Source organism: Cibotium barometz, chromosome 57 (genome assembly GCF_041138505.1).
Source record: "Cibotium barometz isolate CiBa-2024 chromosome 57, ASM4113850v1, whole genome shotgun sequence".
Taxonomy (NCBI): Eukaryota; Viridiplantae; Streptophyta; class Polypodiopsida; order Cyatheales; family Cibotiaceae; genus Cibotium; species Cibotium barometz.
Genome location: NC_141102.1, coordinates 21,711,203 through 21,724,917, shown reverse-complemented (window position 1 = coordinate 21,724,917; position 13,715 = coordinate 21,711,203). Strand labels below are relative to the sequence as shown.

General features: G+C 44.8%; 1 protein-coding gene across 19 annotated transcripts in view; it reads left to right on the top strand.

Annotated features, from left to right (window-relative positions):
• LOC147606550 (transcription factor EMB1444-like) overlaps window positions 1–13,715 on the top strand; it is a 76,839-nt gene that overhangs the window by 32,399 nt on the left and 30,725 nt on the right. For 14 of the 19 annotated variants that reach the window (XM_086792126.1, XM_086792121.1, XM_086792122.1 and 11 more), the window contains 2 exons: window positions 4,218–4,259; window positions 4,387–4,443. In XM_086792126.1, the coding sequence (XP_086648252.1) occupies window positions 4,218–4,259; window positions 4,387–4,443 (99 nt within the window). Of the gene's footprint in view, window positions 1–4,133; window positions 4,260–4,386; window positions 4,444–13,715 lie in introns of all 19 variants that reach the window. The other 5 variants (XM_086792124.1, XM_086792125.1, XM_086792123.1 and 2 more) reach the window with 1 other exon arrangement.

Below are 13,715 nucleotides of genomic sequence, written 5' to 3'. Positions count from 1 at the left end.
GTTGATGTCCACATGATCTTTGCCATGCATTTCTGGTGATGCATTTTATGTACTACTGTGCTCTAGCATTAGCACTATGACATTAGGAAATCTCTTTTTCCCCGTCATATAGTGCTTGCTTTTTCCAATGGCACTGTAGTTCACTCTTACAGTGGAGCATAGTGCAGGGCAGCATTCACAACTTTATCACCTTGCTGCTACCCGTTCACACCATTCACTTGAGGGGGGTTTGTTGGTCATGTCCACTTCCGGCTCATTCTGGTGTGAACCCAGCTTACTCACGGGCACTTTTTCCTGTGACTGGACACAGTTTTTTTCCCGTGTGAACACACTTATGTGTGTTGGGCACTTTGCCCTAGGCCTTTTAGTACTCACTTGTACTTTCATTTCATATCATTATTGAGTACATCTTTTCCAACACTCGCGTTCCTCTGTGCTTGAGGTTGTGTGTGTGTGTGTGTGTGTGTGTGTGTGTGTGCAGGCTAGCTTCCCTCCTACCCAACAATGATGCCATCCTCCATCAACACGGATCGGAGAAAGAAACACTCTATAAGCCTTCTGGTGGCAGATGTGGCTATGGTGAGGGCATGCCATGTTGTCAGAGAATCTCATGGAGCTGTCTTTGTGTGGTGGAGATCCTCAGGGCTCTGGGTTGGGTACCTGTTGTTCTTGCATCTGCACTTGCTGAAACAGCTGCTGTAATGGTAGTGGTCGTGGACATTAGGGATTAAAGGGGGCATGTGTATGGTTGTCAAAGGTTATGGTGATCTTGGATTTGCCTGGGGTTATTAGTGAAAGAGAGGTCAAAAAATGTCATATCAAGATGGGTGTTACTCATGGAGCTACTTGGGAGTTATAGAAGGTGAAGTGTTTCTTGGAGGTGGAAGTTGAAGGGTCACTCATTGTACCTTGGCTATTTAGAGCCCCAAGTCTAATGCAAAGTGTCTGAGTTTTTTGCTAAACCTCTTGCCATAATGCTTAGATCCAGATGTATGAAGAATGCGCCTTAGAACAGTGCCTCTGAATTAATGCTGAGAGCCTATGAGAGATGCCATACAATGACCTTTGACCTCCTTTATATAGTGACCTAATGTTTCAGGTCATCCATCCACTTTCAGGTCATGAAACATCATCAAAAATACCATAAAACATGTTCATATTTTGTCCAGCTTGTGTCCTAACCATTGGGCCATGTCTTGGGTGCCTAGTAGGCTGTCAAAACTGCCCAAATTGGACCATATTCTGCCCCTAATCGTGCCAAAGAGGTGGCCACAAGTAAGATCCATGTCCATGTTGAGAGAGTGCACAGAGCGGAAGCAGAGTGGCACTAGAATGTGCTGAACAGAGAGTGCAAGAGAGAGAGAGATATGGAGAAAACTATGCTGAATATACTGAAGCAAAACAGTCCCAAGCAAGAGACACTACAAGTCTCATAAGTGAGGGAGCAAAATATGTACAAGACTGAACGAATGATAAGAGGCCAGCCCCACCTATTTATAGGTGAGGAGCTGGCCGATTGGTAAAATACCAAAAGCTCATTGAAGTCCCGAGGCGGACAAGACTCAATGTCCAGGACCTGATCCTCCCTTTTTACTCATAAATGGGCATCTCCCCATGTTATCTTGCACAAGTGTTCAAACATCATGGAATGCCGAAGTCCATTGTGGGGGATAGAGATCCCAGGACTACAAGTCTCTTTTGGCGGGCCTTATTTGATAATATGGGCACCAAATTGGACTTCTCATCAGCTTATCACCCTCAAATGGATGGGCAAAGTGAGGCTGCAAATTCAGCCATGTTGGATCTCTTGAAATGTTATGTGGCGGATCAGAAGTCTTCTTGGGAGAAGTACATACCGCTTGTGGAATTTGCATACAACAACACAGTACATGTTACGGGAAAGGCCTTGTTTGAGATTGTTTATGGTAAGGTGGTTTTGCCACCCATCCTTCGCACAAAGGATGAGATATTTGCACAGCTGATGAGTATGTAAGAGACTTAGATATTGCTTTTGCTCAGGTGCGGACAGCCATTGCAAGGTCACAAGACAAGCATAAAAAGGCTGCCGACAAGCATAGAAGACAAGACTTGCAAAGAGGCCTGGCAAAGAGGCATGGCAAAGAGGGTGCATATCCTAAGCTTGCAACCAGGTACTATGGGCCTTTTCGAGTGATCGAGAAGATCAATGAAGTGGCTTTCAGATTGGCATTACCTAGTCATTGGCACATACACAATGCTTTTCATATGAGTCTCCTTCGCAAGTATGTGGGGCCGGAGCCTAGTGAAATGGTCATTGAGGATCCACCAAAAGTGGATGAGCTTGAGGAGATCTTGCAGCCAGAGCAGATTGTGTATCACAAGGAACGCAAGCTTGCTGCAGGCAAAGTTGTGAGGCGTTACCTTGTGAAGTTTAAGAACTATCTTCCCATTGATGCTAAATGGGTAGATGAAGAGTTCTTCAAAGATTGCCCGCACGTGCTTGAGACATATTTGGATGCATTTCAGTTGTGGACAATTATTTAGAAGCGGGGGGGGATGTCACCATTTGGCCACCCGAATGGTTCACTCTTGCTTTCACACTATGTACATATTGGATTGGTGTCCATGGCTTATGGAATGTGCCTATGCATGTGATTGACACGTGTCATGCTTATAGTTGGATATGATATTCCGCTGGGACTTGATGTTATCATGCCCGGAATATCTGGAGGACTTGGCTTTCCGCTGGGACTTGTGCCTTTGTGTACATGCCCGGAAACGCGTGGAGGATTGGCTTTCCACTGGGTCTAGTATCGCATATACTTGCCTGGAAACGCCTGGTCTTATATGGTTTCATGAATGGAAATTGCTCATGCCAATGCTGCATTGCATAGCATCTTTATGTGCTTGCCTGCAAATGATATTGCATGCTGTTTTCATACCTGCATGACCTATGTGTAGTTCCGGGCTAGGGGACGCCCGCCCGTGAACCGTGCGTGTGAAACTGTCTGCTGACATGGTTGTGTGGCATGTGAACAGGTGGTAAGTATTACCCAATCTAGGCTCAAATAGCCCTTAGGACTTAGCCAATATTTATAAGTAATGCTCATGGAATAGTCTCCATGCCTCGCCTGAGTCCACACTCATAAATAACTGATACAAATCCCTCTCTAACTGAGCAAGATAAGCCCTCTTCTTCCGTCGCACTAGGTGCCGGAAGGTAATCCGTGACTGCCTGTGAGTGGTAACACCCATGAGCACCTCTCTCTGTAATCTGATCCTCATCTCTCTCCACTCCTCATCATACCAGCTGTTCTGGGGCATGTTCCTAGATCGTCTCCGTGTAGGTTGACTATGGGGATATGCCTCTGATGCTGCAGCATGAAGCGTCTCTATCAATATCTGAGTGAGCTCATCTAATGGCCGTCCCGGCTCCTCGGCACATAAGCGTCTGTATATCTCATCCGTGTACACGGTGTCAGTCTCCCTCGTAAAGGTATAACGAGTGTGTGTGGAGACCTGTCCCAATGGAGCGGTGCTGAACTGAAATGTGAGAGTGAAGGACAAGATAGCATGATCGACTGCAATTCCAACCGGCCTAGTGCCTACCATAAAATCCTGAAAAGAGGGAATGAGACTGGGCTGAGCCATGACATAGTCCACTGTACTAGCACCATGCCGATGTGGAAAGCTAGAGATATGGAGAAAACTATGCTGAATATACTAAAGCAAAACAGTCCCAAGCAAGAGACACTACAAGTCTCATAAGTGAGGGAGCAAAATATGTACAAGACTGAATGAATGATAAGAGGCCAGCCCCACCTATTTATAGGTGAGGAGAGCTGGCCAACTGGAGCTTTGGGAAGAATCCCAGAAAAATATGGAAAAAAGGGGTGGCCAGCCCACAATCAAGGGCCATACAAATGGGACCAAAAGGACACCAAAAATGGGCAGAAATCGGGGATGAATGTGCTAACACATGTGGCACGCACACATGCCATGAAAATGACGACTAATTTACATTTGTGCTTAGACAATTGAAATTTAACCTCATAGTTTCCTTATTCTTTTCATGCTGTCACACGTAAAGTGGGGAATAAAACCTTCTCAAAATTTTCTTTTCTTTTTGTTGCAACCAAAAAATGGGCTAGAAGAGTGGGGACTTAAGCTGGAGACCAACCTCAAAGGCGAACCCAAGCAACAGAGTATCATCTGACTGTGTTTTTGTGCTGTTACAGTACCCAGATGGATGGCAGAATCAGTTTGCAGCAGGAATCAAGGTGAATATCAGTAGTTTTTGTTACTCTAGCAGATCGGTATTTCTCCTGGGAAAATTGCCATTTTTGGGTGCAATTGGCTTGTCTTGCAGAGTGTTAAAATGATTGATGCTTCTGCTTCTTTTTACAGACAATTGCTGTCATAGCCGTCCCTCAAGGTGTTGTGCAGCTTGGTTCCACAAATCTGGTACATAGAATGCCAATGTTTTAACTTTCTTTCATGTTTTGATTTCTATATACTTTTATCTTTGCTGGATTAGGGCAGCTTCTATAAAGCACCCATTGTTTCCACTTGTGCTTATATTGTGGTAAGGGATAAGCATGCTGATCATGTTTTCCTGAATGAATTGATCGGTCTTAAACACAGGAAAGGCTTTCAACATCCAATTACTGCGGAGTGGTCCTGCTATTCTTTATCAAATATTATACCTATAGTGGGTGGTGTAGCTACAGTTCCATAGACAAACTCTACTATTGACAAATGTCACCATTGATAGAGATCTGAAATTAACGTCACAGAGAAGACCACAAGGGTCTATGAGAAATGATTGGGGCATGTAACCCAAAAAGGGCATGTAGCGCAAAAACAAAAACCTAATCAACTACATACTCTTGAGGAGGTAGGAAAAAATGCATGGCAAACTATGTGAATTAGAGCATGAAGTGTTATACATGGTCACAGACATGCATATAGTGTCAGTAGAGACCAGGAGTAAGTTGAACGACATGGGAAAATGCTCAGCTCTCCCAGGGAGGATGTGAAATTCGAGTGCTTGTAGGATGAAGGCAGGTGACCCAATGAGGTAATCAATCACACTCTTCCCACCTCCATGTGGGTGACATGTGGGACCTAAGGATGTGGCAAATTCATTATACCTTAAAGAACCAGAAGGCTATGTGCTATCCCTAATTCTAGGCATCTCCCATATCTATTGATTGTAAAAGGTGTCTTCTGAGTGGAGCTCTACGAGTATCAATGCTGTCTGCTCTATGATGTGCATGTATTGAAATCCACCAATAGCAGTACCTACTATCTCTCCATTGGGAGAATACTCTCTATACCAGTAGTAGGAATGCACAAGCACAACGTGCGACACCACATGAAAAACAGATGATGACTTAACTCTCTAGGAATCATATTTAATCATTTCAAAAAAATCCCTACTCTCTTTAAGAGAGGGAAATATTTGGCAGCACATGCTACATGAACCATGCATGTGAGCATGGCAGCACATGCTACATGCACCACGCCTGTGAGCATCTTAATGTTAAGAATAGTTACAACCAAACCTTCTATTTATATGTAACTGATCGTGTGATTCAAGAATAATCTATTCCACCTAGCGTGTTCCTCTTAGTGTTCTCTCTCTCGACCCATGGTATCACTGGTATCTCTGTATCACTCATGGTCTCATAGACCCCCTTGGGGATGTTTGTATGCATTAATATCACTTTCTTTCTTTCTCTCTACTAATCATGTTCTTAAATTAATACTTTAATCCAGCATGAGTATGGCCAGATATTGGCAATATGGGCAATTCTCTGGTGGGGAAATAACATATAGCTATGTATGCATCTTTGAAGGGTTGTGTTTGTATGCGTATCCCCATGAATTGTGCATGTCATCCCTAGGGTCTCATCCTTATCTCCACTTCCATCCGGCTCTTCAGGAACAGAATAAACAGTAGAGCCTGTCTTTGTCTTATCGTGTCTGCGGTTCTGTGGTAACGGCTTTTCGTTTCAGAGTCTTCTTTCTTACTGGACTTTGTATCAGGCTTCCACCACAGCCGATCCATCTTCACCCCCACAAGTTGGGCGAATCATCAATTTTCGCACGACGAGCTCACCTCTCTCCAACGCGACATTGACATTGAGGTCCAGACCACCCTTATGTGAATGGCTTCTAGTAGCTCTCCCTTCGGAGCCGAGTGTGCACTTCCAGGATACAAGTCTGCTTGGTCGAGGCTTCTTCCAGGTGGACTTTCTTTCTCTGGAAGCTACTTCTCAAGTGTTGGCTGGAAGCCCCTTTCCTCTTGGCCCTAGGAAGATCTTCTTCTTTCAGTACCAGGGTGGGCTTTGATCCAGTGGTGGTGGAGGATCAGCGCCTTACCGTGGTCTCATTGTGGTTCCTTTCTCTTCCTTTGTCTTATTGGAAACTCTTAGCTTCCATAGGGAAATCCTTTGGCCAGGTTTTAGAGGTACTGGCCCTTTCGGCCTCTCTCGGCTCAGCTTCCGCGGTTGTTACCACGACTTCTGATGGTGCACCCCGGGTTTTTGTACTTGTTCCTGATGCATCGATTACTGATGCTTCAAAGACTTGACAGCTCTCATTGTCATGTGCAAGACATGCACAGGCATACCTCAAAGGTAGTCCTGAAGAGGCAACAAGATAAAGACTGATTAGAACCAGAGTTTAGGAGCATGTATTGCTGTTTTGGCAGGATATTAATCTGATGGAGGAGGTGGTGTTGCTGTCGGCCAGCATAAGAAAGACCTAAGGAACCTATCGGCTGCATATCACATGGAGTTTGGACCTGGACTTGGCCGACCAGCAGTTGGCCAGTCCATGAGTGTATTTCCAGCCTATATAAGGTATAGTTGCTCAGCGATTTAGACCATTCAGTCCAGCAACGGGCTGGGTCTTAGGATTAGTCCTAGACTAGGTGTTATACCTTTTCATTGAAGGCAGCTAAGGGCTGCAAATCTGATGTACCTTTTTGTACTATATGATACACTGAATTCTCAGCTGTCTCTCTCTCTCTCTCTCTCTCTTCTGTTTGCGTTTTTGGAAGACGTTAATAAAATCTTTCTTTCTTTCTTTCTTTCTCTCCTCTCTCTCTTCTGTTTACGTTTTTGCATCAGCATGTTCCAGGATGTGTTTAGGGCTAAAAGGAGGTTCCCAGAGCTTCCGCATGTGACATTGGTATCAAAGCATCAAGTTCAGCAAGGCTAAACGCTGATTCAGTCCCAGATGAAGGTGCGCAGGTCCAAGGTATAGGAAAGTGCACCGATACGAGGCCCAAGGCAAGGAACACAAGACATAGAAGAACTCCTAGGAGGTTTGTTGGTGGTGTTCCACAAAGCCCAAGGGAATGGTAAGTCCTGTGAGTCGGGTGCCACTTGGGGTACCCAGGAAAGGCTTTTAGGCAACGGTTCCAGGGGAGGTTGATCCTCCATAGGGTGAAGTGAGAGTGCCATATTCATTTCTCAGGAAAGAAGACCAAAGACAGTGTTCAGGGACAGGGCAAGAACAGAATGGGGACTGGATGGAACATATGCATAGATCTTCTTCAGAGTTAAGTGGATTTGGAGACCGGGCCGTGTGTTCAGTGAAAAGGTTGCCAGAGAAGGAAGGATGACAGAGGGGATTCCGGGAATAGAAGGGGATGATGACAGTCATCCAATGCCAAACCTATTTCCTTGGCCGAAGCAGTTCGGATGGCGAAGGATTTCGCCAAAGCCTTTGATGTCAAAGTCTCGCCAAAGCCAGCACCATCACCATTCAAAAGGTTTTTATTCCCAGAAGGTGATTCTAACCTTCCTCCGCCTAAAAGATATCAAGGTCAAACCCAGGATGTGGGAAGTTCCAGAATGGAAGAAATGTCCTTTTCTCGAAACTCAATTCCCTGGATTTCAACTTCAGAAGTTCCACCCTTGAACAAGAGAGTGAAATGCTATAATTGTCCAAGGATTTGGACATCGCAGTATGGATTGCCCAACTCCTTTTGGATCAAGGTTTTCAGGGCAGGAAAATCAGGGATCAAGATTCCAGACTCCAGCCCCTTCCGTCCAGAGTAATCACGGTTCTATCCGCCAAAATCAGGGAAATCCTAGAGGTAGACCCTCTATCCAACCTACAGTTTCAACCCAAAGTAATGCAAGACCTCCAACTCAGAATAGGGGAAGTCAACGAGAGTTGTTCCCAAATCGGTCGTCCACTTCCAAGGCAGTAACGCTGGAAGTGATTGAAGAAGAAGAAGAAGAAGATGAAAAAGATCATACTCCACTTGCGAGATGAGGACATCTCGCGTTTTTCAAGTGGGAGTGAATGTAAGATTCAATCCCGTCATCAAGTTTAGCAGAGGGGGATGTCACGTGCAAGACATGCACAGGCATACCTCAAGGCTAGTCCTGAAGAGGGAACAAGATAAAGACTAATTAGAACCAGAGTTTAGGAGCATGTATTGCTGTTTTGGCAGGAGATTAATATGATGGAGGAGGTGGTGTTGTTGTCGGCCAGCATAAGAAAGACCTAAGGAACCTGTCAGCTGCATATCACATGGAGTCTGGACCTGGACATGGCCGACCAGCAGTCGGCCAATCCATCACTATATTTCTGGCCTATATAAGGCATAGTTGCTCAACAATTTAGACCATTCAGTCCAGCAATGGGCTGAGTCTTAGGATTAGGCCTAGACTAGGTGTTGTACCTTTTCATTGAAGGCAGCCAAGGGTTGCAAATCTGATGTACCTTTTTATACTATATGATATACTGAATTCTGAGCTATATCTCTCTCTCCTCTCTCTCTTTTGTTTGCGTTTTTGCATCAGCACGTTCCAGGATGTGTTTAGGGTTGAAAGAAGGTTCCTAGAGCTTCCATATGCAACACTCATTTCCGCCAGAGGATGGAGATTGCAGGTGGACCTAACCAGTGTTGGATTTGTCGTCTACAGGGGCCACATTGCTAGAGATTGTCCTAGATCGAGACGCCATGCTAGGAGGCGGCATGGTCTTACCAAGAAGATGCTTCTTGTAGCTGCCTAGACTCTAGTCGCCCCTGTGCCCAAGTAGACCACATAGTGTTGGGTTGTGGTTAGAGATGGTAGGCGCCCTCGAACTCCTGTACCTACCCCTATACCCGCACCCCAATCCTTATCCAACTCTTGCCTCACAGGATGTGGATTCTTCTTTGGAGGATGAGGCTCTGTAGGCACAGGATTTGGATCCCTCAGGTGGATGTAGCATTACAGTTACATGATGATTAAACCCTCGAGGATGATGTTGCGCAGTCGCATTGTCATGGTAGCTCTCCAGTTTTGAGGACCAGCCCTGGTTTTCCCTGGACTGAGAACGAGAGGTAAGATTTTCATCGTCAGATTCTTCCTCCCTTATCTATGTATAGTAACATGAAACGTTTCGTTTGTTTTGGACGAAACACAAAGGTTTCGAAATGACAATTTTTATATACATATACTAAATTTATAATATATACCAAATCAACTTGAACACTTCATATATACATATACCAAATCAACTTAAGTATAAAAGAGAGGCAGCAGGTTCAAAACACTTTCTTCAGCTAAAATTTAATTCAAGCCATTATTAGAAGCATGAAATCAAAGAGCCTAGATTCATCATTTAAGTAAGAGTCAAGACTCAAGACAAAAAGTGCATCTACGATGTCAAATCACATGATTGTCTCAAAGTTCACTGACCAAAATGTCAATGTCAATAGTCAAATACAAAAACCCAAGATCTCAAAATGAGTAGTTGGCAGTTGCTAGCATCATGCATGGAAAATCAAAAATCCTAAACTACTCGCGAGTCGCTACTATAAGCTCTCACCATCACTATTTGCATCTAAATCACTATCATGGGAGGAGTCCTCTATCTCCCCCACCCTTGCCACCACCTTCTGGGAAGAAACACTAATATGACCATTGGTGGCAAGAGTCTCCATAGCTTGGCCATGGCCATGGCCACCTCCCCCACCCTTGCACTCAGGGGTGCACTAGTGGATACTCGTGCAATTTCCCTTGATTGTGCACGAGTGACGCGTCGAAAGTGTCCCTCATCCTCCCGAAGAAAATCATAGGTCATGTCCTTGTCCGTATGCCTCTAGATAAATGATATGTCAATCTGCTCTTCTCGCTCAAGGCCAAGCTCCAACTTCCTAAGAACTTTAAGATCAACTTCCTTCACCTTCCACTGCAACATATCTCCTCCATCATCACGGGTATAAATGCATGTGCACATATAATGGACGAAATCTCCCTTTCATGAAACTTGTACAAGAAGTTCTTGTCGGGCACAAAACTGGCACAACAGAAGTAAAAAGATATGTCCTCGTCTCCCTATGGAGTGACAGTCCCATAGGTAAGACAACATCCTGGCCATACACGGGTGGCACCAACAGGCTCCCGTCCATACAGCACAGAGCAAGTCACACACGGGTGGCACTAATCTGGCTCCCGTCCATGTGACACCAAAAAATTGGCCCTTTCATATGGGACACTGGCCTGGCCCCATGTGAACATGGCACAAATCTGGCCGCTCTATGGAGTGACAGTCCCATAGAAGTGGCTCCAGAAATGGAGATGGAGCAAATGGGGACATCCCCTCGGGCTTCTAAACAGTTGACCTGAACTGAAAAGTCTCAAGATATGCTTGCAGAAGCTGAGGGTAGCAAAATAATCCTCGTCTACCCACTTTGCATCAAATAATTTTTAAATTTTAAAAGGTATCTCTTGGAAAACTTCCCATGTGGTAACTTTCTCTCCTTGTGAAATACAATCTGCTCTGGCTGAAGGATCTCCTCAAGCTCATCAGCTTCTGGCGGATCTTCTGTGACAGGCTCCTCTGGATCTGGCCCACATACTTCCGCAAAAGACTCACATGAAAAGCATTGTGAATCTTCCAATGGCTGGGTAAAGCAAGCATGAAGGACGCTTCATTGATCTTGTCAATCACTTTGAAGGGCCCATAATATCGAGTAGAAAGCTTTGGATACGATCCCTCTCGTCCTGGCCTCTTCCGAAGCCTAGCTTTCTCAAATTTCAGCAATACCCAATCACCTTCCTTGACTTGCATGTCCCTTCTATGCTTGTCAGCAGTCCTTTTATGCTTGTCTTGTGACCTTGCAATGGCTGTCCGCACCTGAGCAAAGGAGCAAAGGCTACATCCAAGTCACGTACATACTCATCAGCTACAAAAATTCTCATCCTTTGTATGAAGGATGGGTGGCGAGACCACTCTGCCATAAATAATCTCAAACGGGGCCTTCCCCATGGAGGCATGAACTGTGTTGTTGTAGGCAAACTCTACAAGTGGAAGATACTTCTCCCACGCAGTCTTTTGATGCCACATAACACTTCAACAAATCCAACACGTCTGAATTTGCAGCTTCACTTTGGCCATCCGTTTGGGGGTGATAAGCTGATGAAAACTCAAGGTTTAGTGCCCTTGTTATCAAATAAAGCCCTCCAGAAGAGGCTCGTAGTTCTGGGATCTCTATCCCCAACAATGGACTTAGGCATACCATGATGCTTGAAGATGTTAGCAAGAAAAAGCTTCACCATATGATCGACTTTAATGGTTTTTTTGACGGGCAAGAAGTGAGCTTGCTTGCTAAACCTGTCCACAATGGTCCAAATAGCATCATTCCCATGCTGGGATGTAGGCAAATCCATAATGAAGTCCATAGTAATGCTTTCCCATGGCTGCGAGGGAATAGGCAATGGCTGAAGCAAACCTGAAGACTTTTGTCTATCAAATTTCACCTTTTGGCAAGTAAGACATGCATGTACATATGCCTCAATGTATTTACGCATGCTTGGCCAAAAGAAATATCTCTCAATCATGCGTGTAGTAGGCATGATACCTCTATGACCAGCATAAGGTGGAGCATGACATTCCTCCATAACCTTTGGACGCATAGCTTTCACCACACATAAGCAGTTATCCTTCATAAGATAACTCTCTTTGATCACATAAGAGGCATGTGAGTGACCAGCCATCAAATCAGTCCTTATATGCCAAAAATCAGCATCCAAATGATACAAATCTCGCATGGTAGATAAGTCCCCATGAGAGGCCACTGAAATTGCAGCCACATAGGGCCTCCTGGATAATACATCTGTCACTACATTTTTCTTTCCCGGAGTATGTATAATCTGAAAATGAAACATGGAAAGAAAGCTTGCCATTCTCATCTGCTTCTTCAAAAGCTTTGTTTGAGATAGAATATATCTCAAGCTTTGATGAGTTATTAAGATTTCATCACGTTGGCCTGCATTTCCCTCAAAGGAATGGAGTTGCAGCATGGTATCTTGTGATGACTGTAACATGTATGGTTCATGGTGCTTGCATCCAAGCAACAAAATTTTATGAGGGTGGGTTTTGTATGCCGCAGGGCAAAGGACATTATGGTGAATGCTCCCTCTGTTAGGTCCCACTCCACTTCCCCAGCTCAAATTTTGAGATATCCATATGAAGCTCGGCATCATGCAATCGACGGCTCTCATATGCAACTACATGACCTTCTTGATTTAGGACAGTCCCTATACAATTCCCATATGCATCACATTCCACCGTGAATGGCTTTTGTAAGTCGGGAACAATCAATATGGGTCCACATATGATAGCATTCTTGAGTTGCAAGAAGGCATCCTGCTCCTTAGGAGTCCATTTAACATCTCATGCTAGAGATAGTGTCAAGCAGCTGTAGGATTCACATGGCACTCTTCATTCAGATTCTCTTGTGGTTAGACAGACTGCCACTGATTTCTATTGCCAGCTTCTTAGAGTTGAGCCTCATTGTGACTTGAGACATAGGGCACAGAGAAAGGTTTGGAATGTAATGCCACATTTGATTACTGAGGAGATGTGTGCCGTTCTGGATGCCCCTTTTTCTATGCAGGAGTTCAGTCATGCTCTTCATGCCTTTCCTCATGGTAAGGGTCCAAGGGAGGATGATCTCTCTCCTGTTTTTTCATTACCTTTTGGGATGAGATTGGGGTAGAGATTGTTAGACATCATCTCCTTGTTGCTGACTTCCTGTTTGGTGTCCTATTTTAGCCTCTAGGGCTGACCATGTTAGCTATAGGGGCTGGTCACCCCTCACATATTTTTTCCCTATTTTATTCCTCATTTTATGAAGTCTTGGGCTTTTTTGCCTAGTTGTGGAGGATCTTTTCCCTAGCCGGCTGGCTTCATGTGGGCATATATATAGCTGGCTTGCCTCCCTCATTCTTCACTGCTTGTTTAGCATTGTTTGCTGCAGTCCCTCACATACGAGGTTTTCTCCCCTCTTGCTCGGGACATGTATTCCTTTTGGTGATGATATTGAGAGCAGGTTCTCACCCATGTTTCCTCTCCATCTCTCTCTCTCTCTCTCTCTCTCTCTCACTCTCTCTCCTGTGTTTCCACTTTCCCTTCTTCTGTTGCACATTCTATCATGGTATCATAGCGCCGGTGATCTACAGTGTTGGATGCTCCCTCCTCTACCTCCTGCATTTCTGCGTTTTTCTGCAGATGGACAGATCTGTGTTTTTTCTTCTCGGGATTGCTGCTGGTCGCCTGCCTCTTCCAAGCGCTTCTCCATTGCAGTCCGAGGTCATCCTTTACAAGTTTGACCCTTGATATCCCTTGGCTGCTCTGTTTTCAGGGCAGCAACACCTTGGAGTGCTGCATTTTTCTATAGGTGTTGTCTACAACAATTTTGCAGTAAGTCTTCAGTA